Genomic DNA, 24,579 nt, shown 5'->3' with positions numbered 1-24,579 from the left:
CCGGCCCCGCCTTTCCGCTCCTCCCCACCGCCCGCCCGCTCCTTCCCGGTAGAACGGACTCGCCTCCCGCAGCAGCCCCGCGGGCTGTCACCCCCCTCCCCGAGCGGCAAACGGCACCTCTGGAGCCAACCCAGAACTTGGCACCCACTGGTCATCCCCACCCGCCGAGACACAGACACCGGGAACCCTCTGTCCCGTGTTCCCGCACCCTCATCTGAATTCAAACCATTTTGGGCACCGGCGATTCCCAGGGGGGTTAGAACATCGCTCACCCCAGGCGGCAGGAGGGGAGAGCAGAGCTGCCCCAGGAGGGTCCCACACCCTCCACGGACACCCCAAAAGCTCCGAAGCTCTCCCTGACCTACAGCAGGAACACCCGCACCGCAGAGGAAAAGGCCCAACACCGCCGCTTCTTTTATACAACAAAACAAAATGGGTTTTAATAAACATTTATTGATGCAACCTGGTTACACCTTTAGAATCGCAGCTTCTGGAAGAACCACTTGTTCTTGCCCGTCTTGTACCTGAAAGAGGAGGACACACAGGTTGGAGAACGCTCCCATACCCGCACCCAAGCGGTCCCCAGCCCCCGAGGCTCTCCCCAAGGCAATGCAGCCCATGTCCTCCGCCCAGGCTGCAGCCAGCCCCGCTGCGCACATCCCAACTCCCAAGGGAAGGGGTCAGCTCCCAGCTTTGCTCTCATCCTTATGAGGGATGCCCACGCTCCGGCAGGTCCCCCCTAAGAGTGGCCACGCAGCTCCTGCTGCTGAAGGAGCCTCTGAACAGAAACTGAGGAGAAGCAGCATCAACTCAAGTGCTCCTGGGACAGGCAGCACAGACACCAGCACCGTGATGCCAAGACACCATCACCCGAAGGCCCTGCTGGCGCTGGCACAAGGCCACACATCACCCTGAACACCAGTGAAGTGTTCCCTGCCCCAACACAGCGACTCCTGGGCAGACGCCTCACAAGCCCACAGAGGAGAGAAGGACACACTCAACCCAAGATATACCCAAGGAAGCTGGGGCAGAAGTGCCCAACCTGGGACTGGCCACACCAAGAGCCCTCACCCTGGGGATAGGATGTGACATCATGAAGAGATGAACTTCCAACTCACCTTTCCTCAAACTTCACCTTGGCTTCACGTCTTGCTTTGCGCTTTAGAGCGGGGTCCCTGAACACGTCTTTGTTAACCACTGTTTTGTCCAGTGGAATATCAACGGAATACCTGGATGAGAGAGCAACAAGGCTGGAAAAAGCCACGGCAGCCAAACCGGGCAGTGCAGGGAGGAGAGCGAGGATGAGCAACCACATCTCCTAAAGCCCCTCAGGTCAGGGAATCGCCAAACCACCCGAGCACCCAGTAACATGGAATTCAGGCTGGAATGCAGCGCTGGGGAGGGGGGGCAGGTGGCTCCAGCCGAGGCATTGCACTCAGCAGCTGAGCTCCAAGGAGATCGGAAGAAACACATCCAGGCCATGACAGCTCAGCCGGCAGCCCGGACCCTCATGGCCATCAACACCCGCGATCAAAAGGAAACTGAGTGTGGCTGAGGAAGGAACCAGCTGCTTTGTTTTGGAAGTTCATTAGCGTTTCCCCTCAGCCTCACGCCCCTAGACCCTGTTTGGGCAGAGCGTGCGCACCACGTTTGCCCAGTCACATAATGAAAAGCCCCAACAGCTCCAGTGTTCCCTGGAGGGAGCGCAGGACAACAGCGACTGCAGCGAGCAGCCGAGGCTCCCCCAGCGCCGCGGCCGCACTCACCGGGTGGGCATCAGGTGGTTGTAGTTGTAAACCTTCACGAAGGACTTGATCTTGGACCTCTTCGCGATCTTCTTCTTGCCCATGGCGGCGGTCACCTTCCGCGGGTAGCGGTCGATGCCCGCCACCAACGCGTGGCTGTACGGCCGGTCCGAGGTGCCATCATCGATGTTCTGCAACACACCGAGCGCAGCGGGCGATGGCACCGCGGAGCTCCGCCTGCGGGGACGCCTCCGGGAACGGACCGCGGCGGCGCTCCGCGCTCTCGCCCGCCCGAGGGCAGCCCCGCCGGCCCCGCGCTCACCTTCACGATAACAGCCTTGCGCCCCGAGTAGCGGCCGGCCAGCACCAGCACCACCTTCCCCGGCTTCATGAACTTCCCCATCTCTGCGGAGACAGCGTGCGGGAGTCACGGCCGCGCCCGCGCCGCCCCCGGCCCGTCCCCTGCCGCGGATGGCGGCGGATGCGGCGCCCAGACCCGCACTTACCGAGGTCCCGCAGCGATGGCGCCCAGGCCGGAAAAAAAAGCGCCGGCCCCACCTCCCGCCTTTCACCGCGCGTCACTTCCGCCTCCTTTAGGAGCAGCGATGCGGGAGACGCCGCCGTTGCCGGGCAACAAGCAGCGGTGCCGGTCCCCGCTCCCCGCGGCAAGGGGGGGCCCCGCCGCCGGCTCCCACCGCAGCACTGAGCCCCCGCTCCCGCTCCGAGCAGCTCAGAGCCCGCGAGCCAGCGCCCGCCGCGCAACGGCTGGTGACGGACACACAACACGGGCACCGGGTTCTCGCACACGGACACTAAAGCGGTTTAATGCACCCCTAGGAAACAGCGGGCCGGCGGTGTGCGCACGGCTTGGGAAAAGGAGCTCGGGGACTGCTGGGCAGAGCCACCGGAGGAGCCCCCCGCAGCTCTGCACCGGTTTTATCCCACGTTCACACCGGGGAGGGCGGCCCCCGAGGCAGTGAAACACGCACCGGCACGGCTCAGCCCGCCTCGGTCTGCGAGAGGAGACGTGTGGGGGCAGCATTTAGAGCAGAGGCAGCACAGGGGCCAAGCTGCAGCTCCACAGGGCTCCGTGGCCGCTGCCAGCCCCACACACCAAACACGCACCAGCAAAGCGGTTTTGCTCTTCAGAGCTGCGTAAAAGGGGCAGGGCGAGGCACTGTACAGAAGCTTTGCAGTGGCAGTCTTGTAAACACACACATTTCCAGCATCAAGATACCGTAAGATTTCCCGAAAAGCAAGTATCAATTTCAAAGAGCCAAACTGTTGGTCTTAAAAAAGGCGGGCTTTGAGCCCAGCAGCTGCCCTGCTTGTGGAAAAGGGATGATCTACAATAAAAATACATCAAAAAGCATCTTTGATGTTTTTCAGCTGCCGGACAGCCAGGTCAACTGGGAGGTTGAATTTCAAGTTGCTCAGGCGACTGAGAACATTGAGCGCACTCTCAAAGCCTGTGCTTGCCATGTAGCTCCATGGCTGGTAGTGGGCCTGTACCAGCGCTCCAGATTTGCAGATCAGATTTACCCAGGAGACCAGGCGCTGCTCGTTCAGTGCCATACACACCAGCGCCTTCAGCTCCGAGTCTGCGCTGCGCTTGAAGGGGTCATGCTCCGTGAGGACAGTGTGAATCGCTGTCAGCAGGCTCTGTTTGGGTGTCACAGCCATTCCTCCTGTCACAGGCAAGGCAAAGGACTGGGAGAGTTTGCGAGCCGGGGATTCCACGAAGGCTTGTCCGTTCTTAGCGTTGTAATACTTCACAAAGAGCTCCCAGGGGTGCATGGTCTGTGGCGAGGAGGTGAACGCAGGAATCAGGCACGCGATGGGTGCCAATACCAGGCTCATTCCTTGGGAAGAGGCGTAGAGCCCGTGAGCCATCAGGTCTCGCAAAGCAATGGTCAACTCCTTCCGCACAGCCAGAGTCAGCTCGTCCCTGCCTCCTAAGGGAATGTCCTGCAGGTCGCAGGAACTGATAACGTGGTCTTCCTGCTGGTACCTCATAGCCAGCTGCCTCACCCGCTCTACCGACAGCTCCAGTTTCTTGATTAAGGGGGAATAGTCCTTGTTGTCTTGGTCCTTCTGCCAGAGGGTGCGAGGAATCTGACCCGTAGCACAACCAAACTGACTGACAGCAAATATCTGCAGCACAGCCAGCATGCGACGCATGAGGTGCAGGCCCGTTTCTCTCATCTTTCTGGCATCTTCTGGGTTCACTGATCAGGTTATAGAAGAGAAAAATAAACTTTATCATTAAGGAACCAACAGCTTTGCTCTTTCAGACACACAAAGGGAGTGCAAATGTCTGCTCCTCCTCCATCATAGATTCTCCTCCTCAGGGGCTTCTGGCACTAGGACTGGTCCTACTCTTTCTAGTTTCAAAGCACTGAAGCCCACCAGAAAAGCAAACATTGGCACGGCCTGTTCCCAACAAAGAGCTCATCTTACAGAGAGGAAATCCTACAACAGGCTTCCCAGTGAGCACATACACAGCGAGGATAGACCACTCTGTAGACATGACCATACCACATGGATGATTAGGAGATACCAAAACCTTTGCTGAGGGAGATCACTGCCTACTTTCAAGCAGTGCCTCGCCTCAGCAGGCTAAGATGCTTACTCTTGATGCCACCATCAAATTCAATTTGTAGGAGTAGCCACGCTGAGTAAGACCCAAACTCCATCTGGGCCAGTATTCTATCTTTGCCAAGTGGCAGATGCCCCAGATTACAAGAGGTAAAGGTACTGCAGGATTTCTCTAGTACATTATTCTAGCTCTGGTAAATTCATGTGTAAGTAGACAAGTCTCAAACTATAAAGAGCACTGGATCCATCCAGCTCTCTGTATCCGCTCACAGAGCTAAGAGCTCAAAGAGCATTAATTACAGCACCGCCAACGGCATGTACAAGACAAGGCTGCTCTGTCTGTCTGCATTTTGCATTTTCAGAAGCCCCTTATGTTCCTGATCTCCACTGAGGACCAATCCCACCCTATGTGCCACATGTTCAGGTTCTCTGATGGTTTCAGGGAGCCCGCGGAGGAAGGGAATGGAACTGGACACAGACTTTCTGTCAGTGGGAGCAGAAAAGCATGAACACCAACTGCCAAAGCAAAGCAGCTTAGCACAACTTGCTGCTGGTTCACGCTTGTGAACCTCATGTGAGTGATGGCAGGAGCCGTGCCAGGAGCTCCGAGCCACGCAGTGCCCACCTCTATTTCCAGAAGGCCGTGTATTTGGTTTGTGGGAGCCACCACCATCTTTTTTGCCTGCACATTCACAGTGTCCATCTTCTGCCTTACCAGAGCTTCCAACTTCATCTAGAACGAGAATTTCACACTATTAATTCACACTCGTAAATTTGAGCTGCAGATCCCAAATATTAAGGACAATATTCCTTAAAACTCTCTGCGCCTTTTTTGTCAGTCTTGTTCTCCCTACCATCAGTTCAGAGATTTGTACTTCCCCGTGACCCAAAAACTCTTTCTGCATTCTCTGACATCGATGACCTCCCCGCTTCATGACTTTCCTACGGAATTAGAAGCAATTCAGTCTCTGCTCATGTAAAAACTCAGCACTGACCCTGAATGAAGTTGATGAACATTTCAAGGTCCCTTATCTGTGTCTTCAGCTGCTCCACCAGCTGCTCCTTCACCCTGGCTGGATTAACAATCTGCGCTATGGCAGCATCCACACGCTGTCGCAATTCCTCTGGAGAGAGCGTTGCAATATCTTCACTCAAGTCCATGTCCAGCTTCTTTATCAACTCATTTATAATCATCTGCAAAACACATGTTAGCAGCATGATCTCTCTGTGTGGCGCTGCTGCCCTTGAGCTCCACAACCCTCCTTGACCCATTCATTGCCTTAATGGATAGGGGCTTTTGACAAAGGGAATGGCTTTAACCTGCCAGAGGGGAGATTGAGATGAGCTCTGAGGCAGAAGCTCTTCCCTGTGAGGGTGCTGAGGTGCTGGCACAGGGTGCCCAGAGAAGCTGTGGCTGCCCCATCCCTGGCAGTGTTCAAGGCCAGGTTGGACACAGGGGCTTGGAGCAACCTGCTCTAGTGGAAGGTGTCCCTGCCCATGGCAGGGGCTTGGAACTGGATGAGCTTTAAGGTCCCTTCCAACACAAACCAGTCTAGGATTCTATGATACTGATACTTTACTACAGCTGCTGGCGAGAAATCAGGACTGACCAGCTCCTACAGTCTGTACAAGGCTCCCAAATGCTTGGGACTCCGCAAGCCTCACCCGTTGTCTTTCCATAACCACAGACTGTGGCAGAGAATCATAGCTGCCCTCTTGGTAAGCGAACGTCTCCAGGTCATCCAGCTGTGTCTTGAGCTGCAGTATCAGCTCTCTCTGCTTCTCCTTCTGCACCTCCGTCTGCTCCTGCTTCTCCCGCTCACTCTGAAAAAGAGGGACCAGTAAACAGAACTGAGGCTGTACTGGCACACCAAGCCCCCGGGAACAGGACCGCGGTGTGAGGGGGGTCTCCTTCAGCTCCGGCCCGAGAACAGGACGTGCCTGACCATCCTGTCCCGCGGTACGGGGGGAACCCCCCCCAGCGCCGCGGCCGCACTCACCGGGGCTCCGCCGAGGCCGAGGGCGAGCGGCGCGGGGCAGCCGCGGAAGGCGAAATCCTCCAGGTCCCGGAGCAGGCGGCGCTGCTCGCCCGGCCCGGCCCGCGCCACCTGCCGCAGCCGGAACTGCACCTGCGCGAAGTGCGAGGCGAGCGCCAGCAGCGCTCCGTGCAGCCGCCGCCGCTCGGCCCGCAGCCGCGGCACCGACTGCGGCGACCCGCCCGCCGCCGCCTCCTCCTCGTCTTCTTCCTCTTCCTCTTCCTCCTCTTCCTCCTCCGCCGCAGCTGACACGGCGCCCACCGGCGCCCAGCGCTCCCCCGGGCCCAGCGGGCCGCCCTCCGCCTCCATGGCCACGGCTACCGCCGCCGCCGCTCCGCTGCCATCTTGCCCCCGCGGCGCGGGGCGGGGCCTGGCGGGGGCGGGACGGGGCCAGCGCGCCCCCCCGCGGCGCGGCGGGCCCGGGGATCCCGCCCGGAGGCCGCTCCCCGCCGCGCCCCGCCCGGCCCGGCCCGGCCCGGCCCCCGCCGCCGGCCCCGCGGCAGCCGCGTCCCCGGCCCGAAATAGCGCGGGGCGGGGCCGGCACCGCCATGGCGAGGTGAGAGCGGCCCGGCGGGACGGGGCGGGACGGGAGGGAACGGGACGGGACGGGACGGGCAGTACCCGATCGCGGTGCCGGGCACCCGCCCAGGGCACGTAGCCCGAGGCACACCCGGCTCGACCCTCAGCCCGGGGGAATGGCGCCGGGAACGGTACTGGAGAGCGAGGGCAGGGCCTGCCGGGGCCCCGCTGCCTGCCCATGTGCGGCGTGAGAGCGGAGCGCTGCGGGCCAGCGGCCACTGCTCGGCCCGGCGCCCACCTCGCGGTGGGCAAAGCGCACGTGTCTGGGGCACCTTCCTCGCCCCGATCCCCAGCCGGTGCCTGGTGGGCACCGTGGAAGCACCCGCTGCTCTGCTCTTTGCCAAGGCAACCCGCAAAGACGCTGTGGTACGACCGCCCGCGGTACGTCTACCTGGAGTTCTGCGTCGAGGACAGCAGGGATGTGAAGGTGGTCATTGAGGAGCAGCGGCTGGTGTTCAGGTGAGCTGCCACTGCCCTGTACCGGGGATGGATCCCTTGGCTCAGGGTGGTGTGAAGGGCGGGAGGACTCTGCAGGGGCACGGCCTGCCTGGCCTCACTCTCCTAAGCCAGGCTGTTACGGTGTTTTGGCAGTTGCAAAAATGCAGACGGCGTGGAGTTCTACAATGAGATCAACCTGTATGCCAGGGTCAACTCCAAGGTGAGGCTTCCTTCCAGCGAGCTCTTCTCGGACAGCCTGTGTCAGGCTCAGAGTTAAACCCAGCCTACAGAGCCTCGAGCAACACCGCTTAGCATTGAATCCTGCCTGTTACCCAAAAGCCTGAGTGGTGTGAGCACAAATCTGGGAGCCCTGAGCCCAGGCCTGGCATTAGTGGTGCTGCTGTGGGCCAGAAACAACCTGTCTCTGTGGTTCTGTCCCTCCCACAGCCTGCATGTGGCCGAATTTAATCCTGTGCGTGGCTGCAGTGGATTACAGAGAGGAGTGAGACATCCCTGGTCTCTTGGCAGGACTCACGGGAGAAGCGCTCTGACCGCTCCATCACATGCTTTATGAGAAAATGGAAGGAGAAAGTGGCCTGGCCCCGCATCACCAAGGAGAACATCAAGGTGCGTGTGGTGCCTGGCAGCCAGGACCAGCCTCAGCGCTTGTGCTGTCCCCACACAGCACCTCGTGGCTCCTGGGGACCAACCTGCCCTGGGATAGAAACTGAGGGCCCCACACATGGACCCCAAAGGGAGCTCAACCTCACGGGTACCACCAGTCCACAGACCTCTGCCCTGCAGGAAAGATGGGGCACCCCCTTCCCTCAACGCAGGCAGAGTCAGGAGGGGCACACTCCCCTTCCTGCCCTTCCCCGGCCTAACCCATGCAGCAGCAGCCCCACAGAGCAACCCCCAGGCTGCGAGGGGGAGCTGCCAGGTCCCCTTTCTCAGGGGATGCTCCTTCTGCCCGCAGCCGGCCTGGCTCTCCGTGGACTTTGACAACTGGCGAGACTGGGAAGGGGACGAAGAGGTGGAGAGGGCCATGATGGAGGAGTATGCAGAGGTGAGCCGGGCTGCAGGGTCCTGGGGTGTCTGTGGGTGATGGGGATGGGGGAGCCGGGCGTTCAGGGTGCCAATGGCCACTGGTTTCCCATCCAGCTCCTGGATAAGGTGACAGACAAAGAGCCCCCCCCCGCCATGGATGACCTGGATGTAAGTACTGCTCGCGAGCATCCTGTCGTGGTTCCAGCAGCAGCTCCAGGCTCTCCTCTGGGACCCCGTCCCGGAGCCCACCGGGGACACGCTCCCCGGGGCTGCCCAACCGGTGCCAGCGGCTGCTGCTTCCCTGGCGCCTCGCTCCTCCCTCCCGCAGGACGAGCTCTGAAGCCCAGGACCCGGGCACGCCGCAGGAGGCCTCCCGGTGCGCCGGCAGCGCGCACCGACGAGCAGCGCGGAGAGGGCTCTCCGGGAAGCAGAGCCGGGCCCCCGCCGAGCGCGGCGGACCCCGACCCGGGGCGACGGGAGCCGTCCTGCCCCGCCGTGCGCGTACAATAAACGTGAGCGCGTACAATAAATGCTTCCTGTCCGCTCGGGCCGCGTCGTCGTGTACCGCCCCCTGCACCCAGCGGCACCGGGAGCGCGCGTCCCGCCGGCGCCGCCTACCCGCGACCGCCAGCCCCGTGTCCCTGCGCGGCCGCCGCCGGCGTCCCCGTGTCCCGCCGCCGCGATGGTGTTCCAGTGCCAGCGGGACAGCTGGGCCCGGCAGGTAGCGGCGGGGCCGGCGCGGGGCGCGACGGGGCCGCGGGGCAGGCGCGGGCCCTCACGGCGCCGCCATCTCCGTTGCAGTTCGCCACCAGGGTGGTGTCGTGCCGGGCGGCGGAGCTGCGGCCCCAGGGCGGCGGGGAGCCGGTGCGCGGGTTCCAGGTGGTGCTGGAGGACACCATCCTCTTCCCCGAGGGAGGCGGGCAGGTACGGGCCGGGCGGGGCCGGGCGGGGGCCCGGGGGCCGGGGCGGCGGCGCTGACGCCCCGTGTCCGCAGCCGGATGACCGCGGGCTCATCGGCGATGTGCCGGTGCTGCGGGTGACGCGGCGGGGCGCCGAGGCCGTCCACTTCGTGCAGGCCGCGCTGGAGCCGGGCGCCGAGGTGCTGCTGTCGCTGGACTGGGAGCGCCGCTTCGACCACATGCAGCAGCATTCGGGTGCGTGCCCGGTAACGCCTCCCGCTGGGGTGGGCAGTGCCCAGCCCGGAGCCCGGCCAGGGCAGGGGGCATCCCGGCAGCTCTGCCCGTCCCCGGCTCTCCTTGCACTGTGAACGGCCCCGCTGCGAGCAGGTTTGGAAGGAAACGTTCAGCCTGCTTCAAACTATGCTTTTTGCTTGTCGTGGGTCCGGTGCTGCTCAAAGCTGCGGCTTGAACATCTCTTGCAGGGCAGCATCTCATCACTGCCATCGCAGACCAGATGTTTGGATTCAAGACAACTTCTTGGTGAGCAGGGAAAAGGCTCCTTTTGACCCCAGTTTCACCTTGTTTGGCGTGTGCCACCGTGCTGGGCCCTGAGGAGCTGAGCAGGAATAAATCAGTTTGCCCATGGGCATTTCACTTGGGCTCAGAGGGCCTGGGAGAGGTGACTGAGCCAGGGAGAAGCTTTCGGGAGAAGCTGTGCAAAGCCTTTGCTCTGTCTCGGCCTCCCCTGGGTGTTTGGTATGGACTGTGTGCTCTGTAAGTGACAGAGAGGAGGGAATGCTTGTTTCAGTCACATTCCCAGCAGTGGGATAACAGTTAGTGCAGCCCAGAGGAACCTTCCAACTGGTCTTAACTACAGCAGCAGATGTTCACTGGTGCAGGGAGCTGGGCCACCAGCGAAGCGTCATTGAGCTGGACACCCCCTCCATGACAGCAGAGCAAATAGGGGCCCTGGAGAGGAGTGCGAATGAGAAAATCAGGGAGAGGATACCTGTGACAGTGAGGGAACTGGCTGCAAATGACCCTGACGTTGAAACAGTGAGTGGTGGGGAGAGAACTGATGATACCTGTGGGGCTGAGATAAGCGCAGCGTGGATGCCACCATGGTGCCATTGTCCTCATGCTAGGTGAGAAGCCGTGGTTTGCCAGATGACCACGTGGGGCCAGTGCGAGTTGTTGACATTGAAGGCATAGACTCCAACATGTGCTGTGGGACCCACGTCTCCAACCTGAGTGACCTGCAGGTGCTGAGCTACTCTTGGGAGCATTTGGAAGTCCCTGAGATCCATGGTCTGTTGGAATTGTCCCAGTGGTAGACGGGGTAGCAGGAGCCCTGTGCTGGGTGAGCCCAACAGCACCATGCACAGGGCACAGTCTGCATCCGATGGCTCAGGGGAAAGCTTCATCCAGTCATGCAGGAAAGGCCCCTCCTGTCCTGTCCTGTCCTTTCCTTGTAGCAGAACTCAGCCCTCACCTGCAGCAATGGTATTGTCTGAAGTGCTGGTGCTCTGCAAGGGCACGTGCTGGATTGCCAGCCTGGCAGTGCCTTGCTGGGTTGCAGCCATTTGTTACCTCTGCTTAAAGCACTTATATTTTTGAGTGCTTGTCATAAGTGAGAGAGAAATCCTCTGCAGGGAGGTGGAGATAAAATTCTAGAGCTGCTTTTAAGTGTTTCTGAATTTTCAGTCTTTTGCTGGAGTCTGTATCCCAGCAGAGACCTCCAGATGCACTGCAGAGTGCAGCCCAGGACGAGCAAATCATACTCATTCTGCTCTATCACTGTCCTTTGGGGGTTTTTTGTATGTTGACCTTATGGTTGATTTTAATCGGTTTATCTTCGCTGGCAGAGAGTCAATACTCACAAGGCATAACCTAATAGGAACTGGCCACCTGCGTGAGCATAAGCAAAATATTGTTCTTTTCTGACCAGGGTGATTTTCTTTTTAAGGTTATTAAGCTCCTCGGCACAGAAAAAGGGAGAAAGAACAAAACCAACTTGGTTTTCCTGGCAGGAAACAGAGTGCTGAAGTCACTTGAACAAAGTCACAGTACCGAGAAGGCTCTAACTTCACTGCTCAAGTAATACCCTTTCCACTTCTCTTACTCCATCTTTACTATTCCTTCTGACAAATATCACACAAGCCTCAGCAAACAGCTACATGTTGCTTTTTATGATGTTACCTTCTCTTGCTCCTTTAAGAAACCCTTTCCGTGTCCTCCAGAGTAGTGATCCCAGTTCTTGTTCTTTCAGAAATGGACCAGGTGAGCACGTAGAGGCCGTGAAAAGACTGCAGAGCTCAGTGAAACTGCTGCAGAAGGTACGAGGATGGCTGAGAAAAGCAGATTGGGGCTGCTTCCTGTAGAGCCGAGCTTTAGTCATGATAACTGGGAATTGAATTGTGGGCATCAGGTTTTGTGGATGTTAGGAAAACTGCTCCAACCTCTGGGAACACAGTGGAGTGTTCGCGATGATTTCTCCATCTGCAGCACAGTTTGTTTGCTTTTCTGGCAGAATAACTTGAACCTGCTTAGAGACATTGCTGTTCTGATAGCCCGGGACTTCAAGAGCAAGCCTGTTCCAAGTCAGCTCTTTGTGCTACACAGGTACAGAGGAGTTCAGGGAAAAGGGGGAAAGGGTATCATGGTATCTTACACATATTATGGCAGGTGCATCTCTCTGACACCTTTTCAGGCTTGTTCCTCAAGGAAGAATGTAAACAGGGTGAATAGAGGATTAAACTGCCTCAGGCCATTGGAAGGTTGTGTCATTAAAGGAATGTGTTAGTAAATCAGTCATAGGGTTCTTCTGCTTTTATAGCTAAGAAATAACTGTCCGATTTCTCTCTGCCATTGATACTTCCGAATAAAACTGAGGAGCTCTATTAAAGATAAACACAAATAATTCCTAACATGTCCATAGGAATGCACAATGAGGGTTTATATATACAGAAAACCCGTGGTCTCCATCCTAACAGCAAGAAGCCAAAACCCCAGGCCTGATCAGACCTCTGGTTTCTGATTGCTATTTTGGACTCTAGAGGGGATTTCTGCTTCTTTCTGAAGTGGTTTTTTTTACCCATTCATACAGGAAAGAGGGTGACTCTGAATTTATGAACATCATCGCTAATGAGATTGGGACAGAGGTAAGTGACTGATGGAGACTCACCTGATCCCATGGGCTTTCTCATTCAAGCTGTAGCCCAGGCAGGGGCTGGCAGGGCTTCTGTTTGTCCCATAGTCCCAAGCTACAGGTGTGTTTCCTTTCAAAAGTTACCTGAGGTTGTTGTCCCCGTCAGCCTGTGTCTGCAGGGGAATCTTCAATAGTCAGGAAATACAACAGGGAAAATCCAGAGCACTGTAGAAGAGCCTGTGCCCAGAGAGCTGTGCAGAACCTTATTGGCTGTTATGGAATGGAATAGGATAGGATAGAATATTGCAGTTGGAAGGGAATAGAATAGACTGTTGCAGTTGGAAGGGATCTGCAATGATCATCCAGTCCAACTGCCAACTGTATCCTTTGGACTTGGATATCCCCATACCCGTTCTGTCCCCCACAACATATGATTGAGGTTAAGGGTAAGAAGCTGCCTCCATTTTACTTCCCTCAACTGGAGTCTCTGCCTCAGTAGTGCACACAAGCTTCTGAATTACTGGCAAGCATGGGTGGGTCCTGTGGCCAGTGCCTCTGTCCTCCTCCCAGACAAGGAGGGCACTGGTTATCCTGGAGCAAGATCCATCTCTTTGTCCACAGGAAACCCTGCTATTCCTGACTGTGGGAGATGACAAAGAAGCAGGACTCTTTCTTCTAGCTGGACCAGTTGAAGCAGTTGAGAATTTAGGTCCCAGGTAAGATGTTCTGTGGGTTCTTTAAAAGGAGTAAGAATTCTGGTGTTGCAGACTGAGCAGTCATTGAGGCATGGATCCGTGTTTGCTCTCTGGAGCGGGTTGGGCCAGGCCATTCTCTTCTCTGCAAGTGAGGAAGAGCCTGTACTACTGTTACTGCAGGGTGGCAGAGCTGCTGGGGGGCAAAGGAGCTGGGAAGCGAGGCCGCTTTCAGGGCAAGGCCACCAAGATGAGTCAGCGAGGGCAAGTGGAAGCGCTGCTCCAGGAATTCACCAGCCACGGAAGCCCTGAAGCGTAAGAACAGTTCTCAAAGTAGGGCTGTCTTCCCTGCTTTGCATAAGCTCCACCAACTTCTCTCCCAGAGAATAAAGGCACAAACCCAGCAGCTGGTGTTCGTGTGCTCTGTGTGAGCTGGTTTGGTGCTCATGGAACACTAGGGAAGGGGATCTGCCCTTCACGCTTTGCTGCGAGGGATCTGTCGATTCCCAGGCAAATGGTGTGTGTTCCCACCTCAGACCTCGCCTGGGCAGAAACAAGCTTTCCCAGGCTTGATCAAGCACAGCAAAGGACAGAGTCCTGGATCAGGCAGGGCAGAAGGGAGAGCGGGTGCCCCATGGGTGAGAAATCATTCGCCTTCGCGTCTCAGTCCTTTCCCTTGTTGGGGTGCGGTTGTTACAGGTCCATTTTTGAACCTCACAAGTTTCTCTGGCTAATTCAGGTGTAAACTCCCTTGGGATGTGGAAAAGCTAATCCCCGTGGCACCTTGGCTTGCGTTTCTGCCAGGCTGGGTCCTGGACCTGCTGCAATCTCAGCTGCAGGAGCTAAAGGGCGCTGTGGAGTCACAGCGTGGAAAAGCACCAGCGGTCAATGGGGAGTTCTTCCCCTTCTTGCAAGAAATGACAGGTTTGGTCCAGGAGAGCACTGCTGATGCTTACAGCTGGGTATGGGGTAAATGCTGCAGGAGCTGGTGCTTTGGGGGACATACTGCATGTACAGTCTGGCAGGAAGAAAGTATCTGGACCTTCCTGCACCCTGGGCAGACCCGGCCTTCGGGTGAGCAGCGCCCAGGGGCTGAGCCAGCACTGACCACCCAGCTCCGGCCCCACAGCCCTGGGGCTCAGCACAGCCCCAGCCGAGCTGCTCGGTCCCGAAGCTGTGCTTGTTTCCATAAGCAGTGAGGTGACACAAGCATGTCCCTGTTCCTGGCACAAGGTGTACCCAGAAACCCTGGATAAACAGCACAAAAAGCAGCTCATCCCTTCCCACTGTGCTGCCTGCACCTGACTGCACCTGAGGGTGGACAGTGATGAGGATTGGGGGAGCCCGGCGCTGCCTTTCCCGGTGGTTTAGTCCTTCCTCCAACACCAAAGACAGTCCCACCACATCCCTGTGCCCCGAAGCCGGTCACCCATCGCACTTCACCAGCCAGCAGGACACCCAAACTCATCTGCTAAACACACCTTCAGCTTTAATAAAATACCTCTTGCTCACAGATACATCCACAGGTATATGTGTGCACAGATACGCATCATGTATGTGTACACACATATGCATACGTGTACCCCTTGCTGCTTCACACAGCAGTGAACGCTGAGCACCACAGGGCTGGAGGGGCTCCTACAAGCCATCGCTTTATGTCCAAACCACAGTGTCTGCCTGTTCCTGTAACAGGAGCCCCCGAGTACCCATGGGTGAGCACCCTGCTCCCGGTGGTGCCATCTCCAACCCTGCACCATGGAGGTGCCGTGTCCCCATGAGCTGCAGGGGAGTGCAGGGTCATCTCCCCGCTGCACCAGGTCCTGGGCTGATGACTCCCACCCTTGGGTGCGAGGAGGGTGGCAGGAGAGCCCTGGGAGTGCGGGGCTCACTGTGCCATCGCCTGGCCACAGACCACTCGAGCCTACAGCGTGACCGGTGCTACGGGTCCATGCAGGAGCCGCCCGGCAGCACCTTCTCACAGTCCGCTCCCAGTGTGCAGTCAGTCTGTGCAGGTTTAGAGGGGAGCAAACAGTGCTGGGTGCACCCATGGCCTGTGACTGCCCCCGAGCCCACAGCCCGGGCGCACCATTACCTGCGGGGACGTTCCTAGGCAGCCTTCTTGTCCCGCGTGGCCAGGAGCTGGGAGATGCAATAGGGGATGAGGCCAACGGTGGCCAGAGGCACCGCGGCGCTCTTGCAGAATGAGAGGACATAGAAGAGCAGCTGCATGTGGGAGGGCGGCTTGAAGGCATCAAAGAGATGCAGGATGAGGAGGGAGGCGGCGGCGCAGCCCAGGCGGAAGGGCAGCCGCTGGCCCTGCTTCCCCCGGCAGCTCTCCAGGTACATGTGGGATTTGAGGGCCAGCCCCAGCCCAAAGAGGATGCCCAGGTTACGGAGGAGGCTGGCGAAGGGAGTGGTGTCAATGTGGACCCATTCAGGGTGCTTGCACCACTTCTGTGCCTTTTCCAGTGTCCAGAGCAGGTCCACACCGACCGCCCGCAGCAGCAGGTAGAAACCCAGGGCGAAGCTGAAGAGGAAGAAGGTGATGCCCACGTAGCGGCGGAGGCTGGCGTGGTAGATGCAGCGGATGTGCTGGAAGGTCTTGGCCACGGCCATCCCTGCCGGTGAGGAAGCGGGAGAGGAGGCGGCACCGATCAGCGGCTGACCCCTGCTCGGGGTGCTGGAGCTGAGCACGGGACACGTGCTGGGGGTTCCCAGTGCTCCCACATGGCGCTTACTGCCCTGGCGGCCACTGCTGCTCACAGGGGCTGAGTAATGACTCTTTCACACCCCAAGCCCGTGCCTTGGACCGTGTTTTTGGTCCCTCAGAGCCCAGCAGTGCCCTGCCTGCCCGACTGGGACTCCTGCCTCAGGTGGGGCAGGGACAAAGGCGCGTCCTGGAGGGCATCCTGCCCGTGAGGAGGAGGGCAGTGACTGCAAAGCCACGGAGACAGCTTTGCATCAACACCTCACACGCACCTATCAGGCTGTTGCACCCTTCTTGACCAGTGCTGTGGGTGCTATGGGGAAGGGGACAGGGGGTCTGATGCACTCACCTGAGATGACCCCTGCGATGACCTGATGGGGGAAGTGGGCAGCAATGAAGACTCGGGACAGGCAGACACAGACCTGGACTGCCCAGAACCCCATCCACAGCACCGTCCACAGCACCCTGCAAGGGGCAGGCACCCATGTCGATCCCAGGGCTACTGCTGCCCAGAGCTGCCCACAGCCCTGTGCCCTGGCTGGCTCTGGAGCAGCCTCTGCCCAGCACGGGTGCTTTCAGCACGCAGCTCACCAGTATTTGAGTGTCTTCAGCTGCTTCTTGCCCATAGCGGCGGAGAGGAGGGCCGTCACCATGACATAATACACTCCTGCTGCACCCATGGCATGTCCGGAGGGGCTCCCTGGGTGAGAAGAGAGCCCCAGATCAGACCCCCCCCATAGAGTGGCACCATCCGCATGGCGCCCAGCACCAGTTCCCCCGCGGCTGCTGCTCTGGAGCTGGGAAAGCTCCTTCCCCACTGAGCTGCTGCCAGCACGTGGGGCTGGAGCAGATCACGGCCCTGGCACGGGGCTGCAGCTGAGCACAGGCAGAACTGCCACGTCCGCGCCGGGGTCAAGGTCTGCTCCACACAGGGGCTGTCCTGCCTCCACGGCGGCGGTATCAGCCCTCTCCGGAGAGCCAGGCAGGGGCACGTGCCCCCAGCGGGCAGCAGCCGCGGCCGTGGCCACGCCACCACCTCCCTCCCCATGGGGAGCTGCATGTGCAGGGCGCTGGGCAAACACCCACTGTCCCTGCCGGGGACCCACCAGGGCCGGTCTCGCAGGTGAGTGGGAACTGCTGGATCTCTGGGGCAGAGGCGTTGCTGTAATAGTCCGTCTCATGGACCCACCAGTATGGTCTTTCCCCAAAGAGGATCCTGAAAAGAAAGAACAGGGGCTGTAGGGGTCCTGGGCAGCAGAGCTGGTGGCACAGCTACAGGTTCTGCTCTGGTCTGGGAGCTGGAAGGGGCAAAGGACCCATGAATGGTCCAGGGTGTCCCAACAGACACAGCGTCCAGCTGGTTGCTTGGTCCTGATAGCAAACGTTGCCTGTGCATGTCCCCATCCCTAGCCCCTGAAAGGGGAGAGCAAGTCAACGCACTGAGAAAGAGGAGTGGTGTCTGCTCACCCTAAGTCTTTTTCAGGCCAAGAGCAACTGTCTTGTGGTGGCATCAAAGGCAGAGGCCACCCATCCCTGTCACACGTGCAGACAAGCGTGGGCATCCAGGGGGATTAGAGCTGCAGGGAGGCACAGAGCCGGGTCCTGCTGCAGGGACACAGGGTGCAGCCCCAGAACATTGGGATGCTGAAAGGCTGCTGCAGGGGTGGCACTGGCTGGTCCACTGCCCCCGTGGGTACCACAGCCCACTGCCAGGCTGGGACATGACCTCGGGTCTTTGTTTTACACCCGTGACAAGGCTGAGAGTGCACATCTGGCCAGCACTAGTCCAGCTGTGCCAACGCGCCTGGAGGGAGCTGTGGCACGGGGCCACTCACCACTTGAAGACGAGGTTGAGCCAGTCGCCAATCACAGCCACCCAGATGAGCCTGATGCCCACCGACTCGTTGAAGTGGAACCAGATAGGGAAGAGGACAAAGAAAGCGTTCCTGAGGTCGGCAGCGAAGGAGATGAAGAGGAACAAGTCCTGGGAGCCATGGAAGTGCTCCTGCAGCCAGTGTGTCGCCTGGATGCCCGCATCGTGCAGGAGGTTCATGCTGGATTCCATCCTCCTGTGCGGCTCAGGCTGTCCCGCACTGCACCGCGCCACCGGGGTTTTATACTCTGCAGGGTCGTGTTTCTTGCGGGCAGGTTGCTTGTCCCAGCACTGATCTTTGGACCCAAAACCACTTTTGCCAAAGGTGCATCACCGAGGGGTTGTTACAAACATGTTTGGAACATCTTACGTAAAAGGGAAAAACAGGCTTCGGGGCGCGTGGAGCATGGGGTGCTCTGGCACCAGCACCTTAACCCTTTCCCACACGGTGCCCTCCCCGCAGCGCACTGGTGGCTGCCTCACCCGGGGATCCTGCAGCTCCTGCCCTTCCTGACACCCAGTTCAGCCGCTCCTACTGAACCGCAGCGTTTGCTGTTACCAGGGAGGAGCTGCAAGTGCCTGCGCTCTGCGTGAACAGCACTGCAGAGCTGTGACACGTTTCCAATCCCTCTGCCATCATCCAAGCACCACCAGAGCATTGCAGGGATGCCCAGGAGCGTGGACTGGGCTGTGCATGGAGCGGAGGGCTGGCTGCCCGCCACCCCTACATCAGCTGAAGCCTCCAGCTGATGAAACACCACCTTGCTGCCGCACCAGCCTGGTTGAACCTGGACTCTGTGTAATGGAAACCTTCCAAGCCATGACAGTGAAGCCTGGGGAGCTTCTGGCTGCCAGTGATGTTGTTCTGGTCTCTGGTGCGGCGTTACAGGGTGCAAAGAGGGGTCTTTAACCTGACGAATGAGGGTAGGCATTCCTCCCAGCACAGCTCCCCTTGGTTAACCCCTTCCTGCACAAAACAGCCCTGTCAGAGCCTGGTTGCAGAGACGGATCTGAACACACCACTCATCCCACTGGTGCTGCCGCTGCAGCAGTGCTGGCACCGCAGCTTCATCACCCTGCTGCTCCCTGGGAGGCGGCGGTGAATGAGGAGCATGGAGCTACCCCCGGGAGCCCGAGCACACAGTGTCAGTCTGGCCAGAGAACCCTCCTGGGGCACGGACACACAGCTCCATGGCAGCACCATGCACGGGGTGCCCAGCCAGAGCCCCCCGCAGTGAAACAGGCGGCTGCCCATGCTGGAGGGACAGGCAAGAGGCGTTAACCATTAGCAGCCAGTGAAAATACATCACTTATCTCCCCTCCTCGAGAAAGTTCAGGTCAAGATCCTTGAACTGCTACCCATGTGCCATCTGCCACAGCACGGGGCAGGCAGAGGTCGTGCTCAGGCTCTGCGCTGCTGCGGGCAGCATCCTGCCTCCTTGCCGGCACACAGCCCAGGGAGCCACAGGGCCTAACAGGCAAAACCACTGCAAACCCCTCTCCCCGGGATACAGGCACAAAACCCCAACAAGGCCGAAGTTTGTACAGAAATGGAATTACTCTTGCAAAACAAATTCCCAAAAGCTCATTCCAGGGTCTTCAACCCAGCGCTGCTCTGGCCAGCGTGAAGGAATGCAGCAGACTTGGCTTCTGCATCAAAAACGTTTTGAAACAGTCAGCAATAAATTCTCCCTGAGAGATTTCACAGCGGAAAATGGGGGCAAAAGGTGCTGGGGGATGGGGACTAGCATGTTCCAGCCCCTTGGAAAGAGTCCCTGCACGAGAACTGGGGCCACAGCGGGGAGAGGCCACATCCTCCCCATGGTCCAGCATCAGCCAGGCTGTGTGTGCTGTTTCGCTGTGCCCTGTGCTCCGGGTAGATCCCGGAGCCCATCTGGGTCTGGCATTCCCAAGGGAGGAACAGGGCCAAGCTGCTTTATTCCTGCTCTGGGCTCTGTGCGCAGCCAGCCTGGGATCAGGCTCGGCACCGGGAGCTGTGCGCCTCTGGGACACGGTGTCCCCGCAATTCCCAAGGCACCGGATGCAGCTACGGGTGATGCTCTGCACATGGGTGCTGTAACATACTGTGCTGCACACGGGGTTGCTGCTCCATCCAGAACGTTCCCAGCCTGTGGGCAGGCGGCGGGGTGTGAGCCGGGTCATCGCCAGCATGGGACTGCCTGGCCTCGGCTGCGTCAGCCTGCGGGCAGAGTCCAGGCAGCACCGCAAGCACGTGGGCACGCTGTGGCAGGCAGGGAGCAGCCACAGGGAGTATCCCGCCTGCTCCACCGCGCTCCCCCCGCTGTCACCCCAGGACACCCCGGCGCGTCGCACCGAGCCGTGCCCTGAGCTGCACGCTCCTGCCCAACATCCTTCCCTGTGAGCCAAGCTGGCTGCCACGGGATGCGCTGCTGTTGTCAGGGCTGCTCCAGCCCATTATAGCTTGGCCCTGAGCAGACCCAGCTCCCACAGTGAGGGGGCAGAGGGGATGGATGCCCACCATGTCCCCAGGGATGCACTGGCCAGCACTTGCCATCTGCAGCTGCATGTGGCTGGAGCTGAACGACCCTCACCAAGCTCCTCAGTGTCCCCAGCCCAGCCTGGTAGAGTCGGGATGAGCTCCAGAGGCTGTGGAATTTGGCGGGGGGCTCGGGAGCAAGGGTCCCTGTGCCGGCAGGGGCTGAGCACACTGGGCAGCAGCCAAGGCCAGAGCCGATTAATGCGCCTCGGAACAGCCGTTACACATTAACTCCCTTGTTTGTCCCATATTCCCGGGCAGGAACCTCCAGCCAACACCCCGGGTCCAAGAGCACGGCCGGTGCAGGTGAGCACAGCCCTGCCAGGCGCTGCCCCATGGCCCTTGGACCCCACGAGCACCCCAGAGCTGAGCCAGGACCCCTGGTAGAAGGCAGCAGTGCCCGCAGCGGCGCTGGACTCTGGCCAGCAACCGCAGGAGCCGCAGCAGCACCCGTGAGCTACACACCGGTTTGGTCAGAAAAAGCACCCAAGTGCCTGTTTATTAGGAAGGGTGGACATGGGGCAGCACAGCCGAGGGAGTGCCCGTCCCACGGTCATGCAGTGTCCTTGTCCTGCAGGCTCCCAGTGCACTGTCCCTGTCTTCAGAGCTTGGCACCACCGCAGCAGCATCAGCCCTGGAGCTGAGTGTCCATGGGGCCAGGATGGACATTTTGGGCATCCCAGAGCTGCTACCTCCACTGTGGCTGGGCAAAACCTCAGCATGGACCACATCTCCAAGGGGACCTGCAGCTCTGCGCAGTGCCAGCCCTGAGCAGCACCGTCGCCCTGTGTGCACTGACCTACCTTGGGGAGGCAGCAGGAGCTCCGGTCCTGGAGGAGGAGAGTGGCTGTGGGCAGCCCACAGCATTTTGGGTGGCATCCTGGATGTGGTCTATGAGAGGTCACTCCTTGGGGCTGTACTTCAGAGGCTGTGAGCCCACCTGCGGCAGTGCTGCGGGGCTGAAACGAGAGCTGAGCTCATCCTGAGCATGCAGCATCCCGGGCATGGGGAGGGCAGGTCCCCTGTGTGGCACCAGAACCCCCCCAAGGACCCTGCACACCAGGGGCCAGGCAGCAGCAGCCCCTTCCCCATCAGAGCGTGCCAGGCAGCGGGGCCAGGCTGAGGTTGAGGAATCCCCCATATCTGAAGGGGGGCCGATGGGGGGTGCAGGCGGGGGGCTGGCAGGCCAGCGGGTTGGCTCCGCATATCCCGGGGTCCTGCTCGCTGCTGAAGTAGATGCTGTCGGGTGAGTCCACCGAGGGGTCCTCATCGAAGTAGTTGTAGGGCCTCAGGAAAAAGCCGACGCCATTCCCCACGGTCACCGTGTTGGGGATGTCTTCAGCATGGGGGACGTGCAGGAACCCCACGGAGATCCAGGCAACCAGGTCCTGGGCCGGAGGGGAGCCGGGCACCCCGTCACCACCAGTGGGTCCCTTTCAGCCCGACACCCACCCAGGTTGGCTGCAGGACACACGGAGCCTCCGGCTGGAGCAGGAGCCAGGGCTGCACCCGCGGGTTGGGCTCCCCTGACGCAGGGGACCCCGTCTCACCTCGTTGGTGATAGTCTCGTTGTTGATGAAGTCAGCGAAGGCAACGGTGGGCGTCCAGGGGTCATTCTGGTTGTAGATGCTGGTGCTGCTGGGCTCCTCCTCCTTCCGACGGGTGACGGCCAACTGGTACCTGCACAGGGAGCAGAGGGACTCGTCCGTGCGGTGCAGGGCACCAGTGCCTTGGGGATGCACAGGGGCTGAGCACACCCCTGGTGGGTGCTGGGGCAGCGGCTCTGTCCTGCATCAGGGACGGAAAGGGCTGGCAGGGACCAGAGTGTTGGTGACAGGCAGCAGCCCCGGCACCTTCAGATCACTCGCTGCCCACGGCTGCTCCAGCAAGGCTGGAAACACCCGTGTCCAGGAGCAGACACTGTGATCACTGCCCCACACGACGTTAACTACTACAGCCTCCCTCGGAACCTGAGCCATTCATTTCACCCTGACAGGGAGCCTGTCCTGTGCTTATCCCAAACATTCTCCAAAAGACATTCTTACCTCGTGTGAAGATGTCAAGACCTGGGGATGCCTGTGCTCCCCTCGGGAACTTGTCCTACAGCTTGGTTGCCCTCACAGGGAACAACACATGCAATAGCTCTAAATTAATCTTATCTAGGATCAGATTCATGCCTGTGAACTGCTACAAACAGATGTCATTGAGCAACTTTTCCAGGGATTTTCAGAGCCAAAAACTGTGTGTTGGTGTTTACCCCATCCCTGCAGCCTGGCACCGGCTGGGAGCAGCAGGACCTGGTGTCTGGCCCTGGACCCACCTGCCCCAGCTGATGGCCCTCTCCATGGGGCTGCTGGTGGGAAGGGGGTCCCCGGCGAAGCTGATGATCTGGATCCGGTAGCCGCGGGGATGCCCCCACTTATTGGGATTGGGGCTGACAAAGGAGAGGTAGCGGGGCATGGGGGCATTGAATTGGAACGCCGCCTCATCCTCCCTCTCCAGCCTTTTCCTGCGGAGGTACAGCCGCTCAATGGTGTTCTGCATGCTCCAGGGTTCTTTCATGACCTTGTACCCCATGTCCTGGGTCTCCAGGGAGTTCAGCTGCCCTGTGAAACAATAGGGAAAACCCTCAGAGCCGCAGCCCACAGTGAACCACAGCCACACACAAAGGCACCCAGACCTACCGTCAACATCCAGGTCCACCTTGTAGTGCATGTGGTGAAGGTGCATCGTTCCCAGCGTGTGGGGCCCAACCCTGCTGCCGTAGTCAGTGCCTTGGCCGTGGAGGAAGGAGGTGCTGATGTAGCCGGTGGCGTGCACCCGGACCTCCACGGCCCCACTGGCGTGGAACATGAAGTCCCAAATGTAGTCATAGTTGATGAGAGTGGAGATGGCACGGATGACCAGCGTGGTTTTCCGCAACCCCCCATAGTAAAAGGACTGTGAGTCAGAGAAGTGGCGCCGCAGGGGGAGGGCAGCGTCGTGCTCAAAAATGCAGAGTGAGTTTTGGTTGGTTTTAGGGGTATCTGACTCCACCAGGTAGTGCTGATCCACATAGGTCGCGGTGTAGGGGCAGTCGAGGCCCCGGACAAGCTCATAGGCAAACCTGCCGATGCCGAAGCTCCCATCGAGGTAGCGGGTCGACATGCCCCCGGGGCAGTTGGAGCCATACAGGGCTAAGGCTTCCTGGAGACTCAGCTCATAGACAATCCTCTCCCCGCGGTACCTGATGTCAAAGAGACGCGGGCCAGAGTTGGGGTTCATGCCGAAGGTGATGCTCCAGCCCTGGAAGGTGACGCGGTTGCCCCTGACGCTGTAGCGGGGACCCTGTGGCTCATACTGCAGTGGACCCGGGGAGCTGGGCTGGTGCCGGGGCCTCATGGAGCCCAGCACCGCTTCAGCCCGAGGCTTCTGGACCCTGACGACCTCCAGCAAGTTGGCCACAAACGCTTCCTCCAGATCTGCCATGCTCACAAAGTACTGGCCATTGTAGAAGACGTGGCGCAGCTGCCAGCGGGAGACGCGGAGGTCCCTGTGGTCCACCAGCACCTCCAGCCCCACCGGCGAGAGGTAGTAGCCAGAACCGGCCACGCTGTGGAAGAGGACAAACCAGGTCGCGCGGTCGCCGGACTTGAAGCCACGCGGGGCTGTCGTGAGGGTGGTCAGGTCGGTCCCATCAGACTCACAGCAAGCGGCGAGGAAGCGCGGTGCCTTTCGCAGCTCCCGCTGGATGAGAGCATTGATATCCATGTATTCCTTACCAGTAACGGGTCTGCGGTGGTACGGCACCTTCCCCCCGTACCTGCGCACCGTCACGTCCCGGTGATACGCCGGCGTCGGCAGCGGCCCCACCACGTACTCGGTGACGTTGGGGTCTGGCTGGTCCCCAAAGTACAGCACAGCCAGCGCCTCGCGGGGGGGACGAGCCCCCGCCCCGTCCAGGAACCGCAGCGCCTCTGCCTTGGCCGGGACCTGCAGCTCCACGGAGGCGATGCAGTTGTCGGAGGGGTTTGCGCGCGCGGCGTCCACCAGCCGCAGCCCGAGGTGTCCCTGCAGGTACCGCACCACTTGCGCCAGCTCCGCGGGGGTCAGGTCTGCAAAGACCAGGCTCTGGCCATCGTCGGGGTCCTCCTGCGCCAGGGGCTGGTGCGGGCAGGCGCCGGGGGCCCTGCCCCTGGTCAGCAGCACACAGACCAACGCGAATATGGTGGCTAAAGCCAGCGCGAGGAGCACGAGCGCGGTTCTCACGTTCATGGCTGCTGAGGCTCGGCGCTCCCGCGGTCTGGCACAGCAAGTTTC

The 24,579-nt window shown here is 59.8% G+C and overlaps 5 protein-coding genes across 6 annotated transcripts; 1 reads left to right on the top strand and 4 right to left on the bottom strand.

Moving 5' to 3' along the window:
• Window positions 1-433: 433 nt before the first annotated feature.
• RPL27 (ribosomal protein L27) lies at window positions 434-2,325 on the bottom strand. Its single transcript, XM_030508553.1, has 5 exons — window positions 2,252-2,325; window positions 2,068-2,150; window positions 1,767-1,936; window positions 1,119-1,229; window positions 434-524 (listed from the first exon to the last, which is right to left on the bottom strand). Exons 2-5 carry the CDS (start codon window positions 2,146-2,148, stop codon window positions 476-478), a joined length of 411 nt encoding a protein of 136 aa, XP_030364413.1. The 5' UTR covers window positions 2,149-2,150; window positions 2,252-2,325; the 3' UTR covers window positions 434-475.
• A 216-nt stretch (window positions 2,326-2,541) lies between these two features.
• Window positions 2,542-8,907, bottom strand: RUNDC1 (RUN domain containing 1). The gene is made up of 5 exons (XM_030508412.1): window positions 6,344-8,907; window positions 6,009-6,167; window positions 5,339-5,537; window positions 4,969-5,076; window positions 2,542-3,973 (listed from the first exon to the last, which is right to left on the bottom strand). Exons 1-5 carry the CDS (start codon window positions 7,136-7,138, stop codon window positions 3,108-3,110), a joined length of 2,127 nt encoding a protein of 708 aa, XP_030364272.1. The 5' UTR covers window positions 7,139-8,907; the 3' UTR covers window positions 2,542-3,107.
• Window positions 8,908-9,007: 100 nt separating this feature from the next.
• On the top strand, window positions 9,008-13,588 carry AARSD1 (alanyl-tRNA synthetase domain containing 1). The gene is made up of 12 exons (XM_030508468.1): window positions 9,008-9,164; window positions 9,245-9,367; window positions 9,438-9,597; window positions 9,825-9,882; window positions 10,242-10,398; window positions 10,488-10,604; window positions 11,309-11,439; window positions 11,612-11,678; window positions 11,873-11,964; window positions 12,449-12,503; window positions 13,112-13,206; window positions 13,366-13,588. Exons 1-12 carry the CDS (start codon window positions 9,126-9,128, stop codon window positions 13,499-13,501), a joined length of 1,230 nt encoding a protein of 409 aa, XP_030364328.1. The 5' UTR covers window positions 9,008-9,125; the 3' UTR covers window positions 13,502-13,588.
• A 1,058-nt stretch (window positions 13,589-14,646) lies between these two features.
• On the bottom strand, window positions 14,647-17,996 carry G6PC (glucose-6-phosphatase catalytic subunit). The gene is made up of 5 exons (XM_030508504.1): window positions 17,725-17,996; window positions 16,996-17,105; window positions 16,481-16,589; window positions 16,239-16,354; window positions 14,647-15,800 (listed from the first exon to the last, which is right to left on the bottom strand). The coding sequence occupies exons 1-5, from the start codon at window positions 17,952-17,954 to the stop codon at window positions 15,289-15,291; spliced, it is 1,077 nt and encodes a 358-aa protein (XP_030364364.1). The 5' UTR covers window positions 17,955-17,996; the 3' UTR covers window positions 14,647-15,288.
• A 2,752-nt stretch (window positions 17,997-20,748) lies between these two features.
• On the bottom strand, window positions 20,749-24,579 carry LOC115617634 (membrane primary amine oxidase). 2 transcript variants are annotated; one of them, XR_003994641.1, is made up of 5 exons: window positions 22,965-24,579; window positions 22,601-22,886; window positions 21,831-21,960; window positions 21,084-21,668; window positions 20,749-20,983 (listed from the first exon to the last, which is right to left on the bottom strand). XR_003994641.1 is itself a non-coding variant. In XM_030508402.1 (4 exons), the coding sequence occupies exons 1-4, from the start codon at window positions 24,532-24,534 to the stop codon at window positions 21,372-21,374; spliced, it is 2,283 nt and encodes a 760-aa protein (XP_030364262.1). In that variant the 5' UTR covers window positions 24,535-24,579; the 3' UTR covers window positions 20,749-21,371. The 2 variants fall into 2 exon arrangements, 1 of the variants encoding a protein (XP_030364262.1); XM_030508402.1 differs by having other exon boundaries at window positions 20,749-21,668.

This window comes from Strigops habroptila, chromosome 19, assembly GCF_004027225.2.
Source record: "Strigops habroptila isolate Jane chromosome 19, bStrHab1.2.pri, whole genome shotgun sequence".
NCBI classification, from domain to species: domain Eukaryota; kingdom Metazoa; phylum Chordata; class Aves; order Psittaciformes; family Psittacidae; genus Strigops; species Strigops habroptila.
This window is presented reverse-complemented; position numbering and strand designations above follow the sequence as displayed.

Bases quoted from the DNA above. Each gene is read 5' to 3' on its own strand.
- RPL27 (XM_030508553.1), bottom strand. From the start codon at position 2,148: ATGGGGAAGTTCATGAAGCCGGGGAAGGTGGTGCTGGTGCTGGCCGGC. The intron at 1,937-2,067 runs GTGAGCGCGGGG...GGTGTGTTGCAG, and splicing joins GCAAGGCTGTTATCGTGAAG to AACATCGATGATGGCACCTC. The intron at 1,230-1,766 runs GTGAGTGCGGCC...TCTCTCATCCAG, and splicing joins AACCACCTGATGCCCACCCG to GTATTCCGTTGATATTCCAC.
- RUNDC1 (XM_030508412.1), bottom strand. From the start codon at position 7,138: ATGGGCAGGCAGCGGGGCCCCGGCAGGCCCTGCCCTCGCTCTCCAGTA. The intron at 6,168-6,343 runs GTGAGTGCGGCC...CCTCTTTTTCAG, and splicing joins TCGGCCTCGGCGGAGCCCCG to AGTGAGCGGGAGAAGCAGGA. The intron at 5,077-5,338 runs GTCAGTGCTGAG...TTCTCGTTCTAG, and splicing joins GTTCATCAACTTCATTCAGG to ATGAAGTTGGAAGCTCTGGT.
- AARSD1 (XM_030508468.1), top strand. From the start codon at position 9,126: ATGGTGTTCCAGTGCCAGCGGGACAGCTGGGCCCGGCAG. The intron at 10,399-10,487 runs GTGAGTGGTGGG...TCCTCATGCTAG, and splicing joins ATGACCCTGACGTTGAAACA to GTGAGAAGCCGTGGTTTGCC. The intron at 11,965-12,448 runs GTACAGAGGAGT...CCATTCATACAG, and splicing joins CAGCTCTTTGTGCTACACAG to GAAAGAGGGTGACTCTGAAT.
- G6PC (XM_030508504.1), bottom strand. From the start codon at position 17,954: ATGGAATCCAGCATGAACCTCCTGCACGATGCGGGCATCCAGGCGACA. The intron at 17,106-17,724 runs GTGAGTGGCCCC...CTTTCTTTTCAG, and splicing joins CTCAACCTCGTCTTCAAGTG to GATCCTCTTTGGGGAAAGAC. The intron at 15,801-16,238 runs GTGAGTGCATCA...CCTCACCGGCAG, and splicing joins CATCGCAGGGGTCATCTCAG to GGATGGCCGTGGCCAAGACC.
- LOC115617634 (XM_030508402.1), bottom strand. From the start codon at position 24,534: ATGAACGTGAGAACCGCGCTCGTGCTCCTCGCGCTGGCTTTAGCCACC. The intron at 21,961-22,600 runs GTGGGTCCAGGG...CTCCCTGTGCAG, and splicing joins AGGGCCATCAGCTGGGGCAG to GTACCAGTTGGCCGTCACCC. The intron at 21,669-21,830 runs GTGAGACGGGGT...CCTCCGGCCCAG, and splicing joins ACGAGACTATCACCAACGAG to GACCTGGTTGCCTGGATCTC.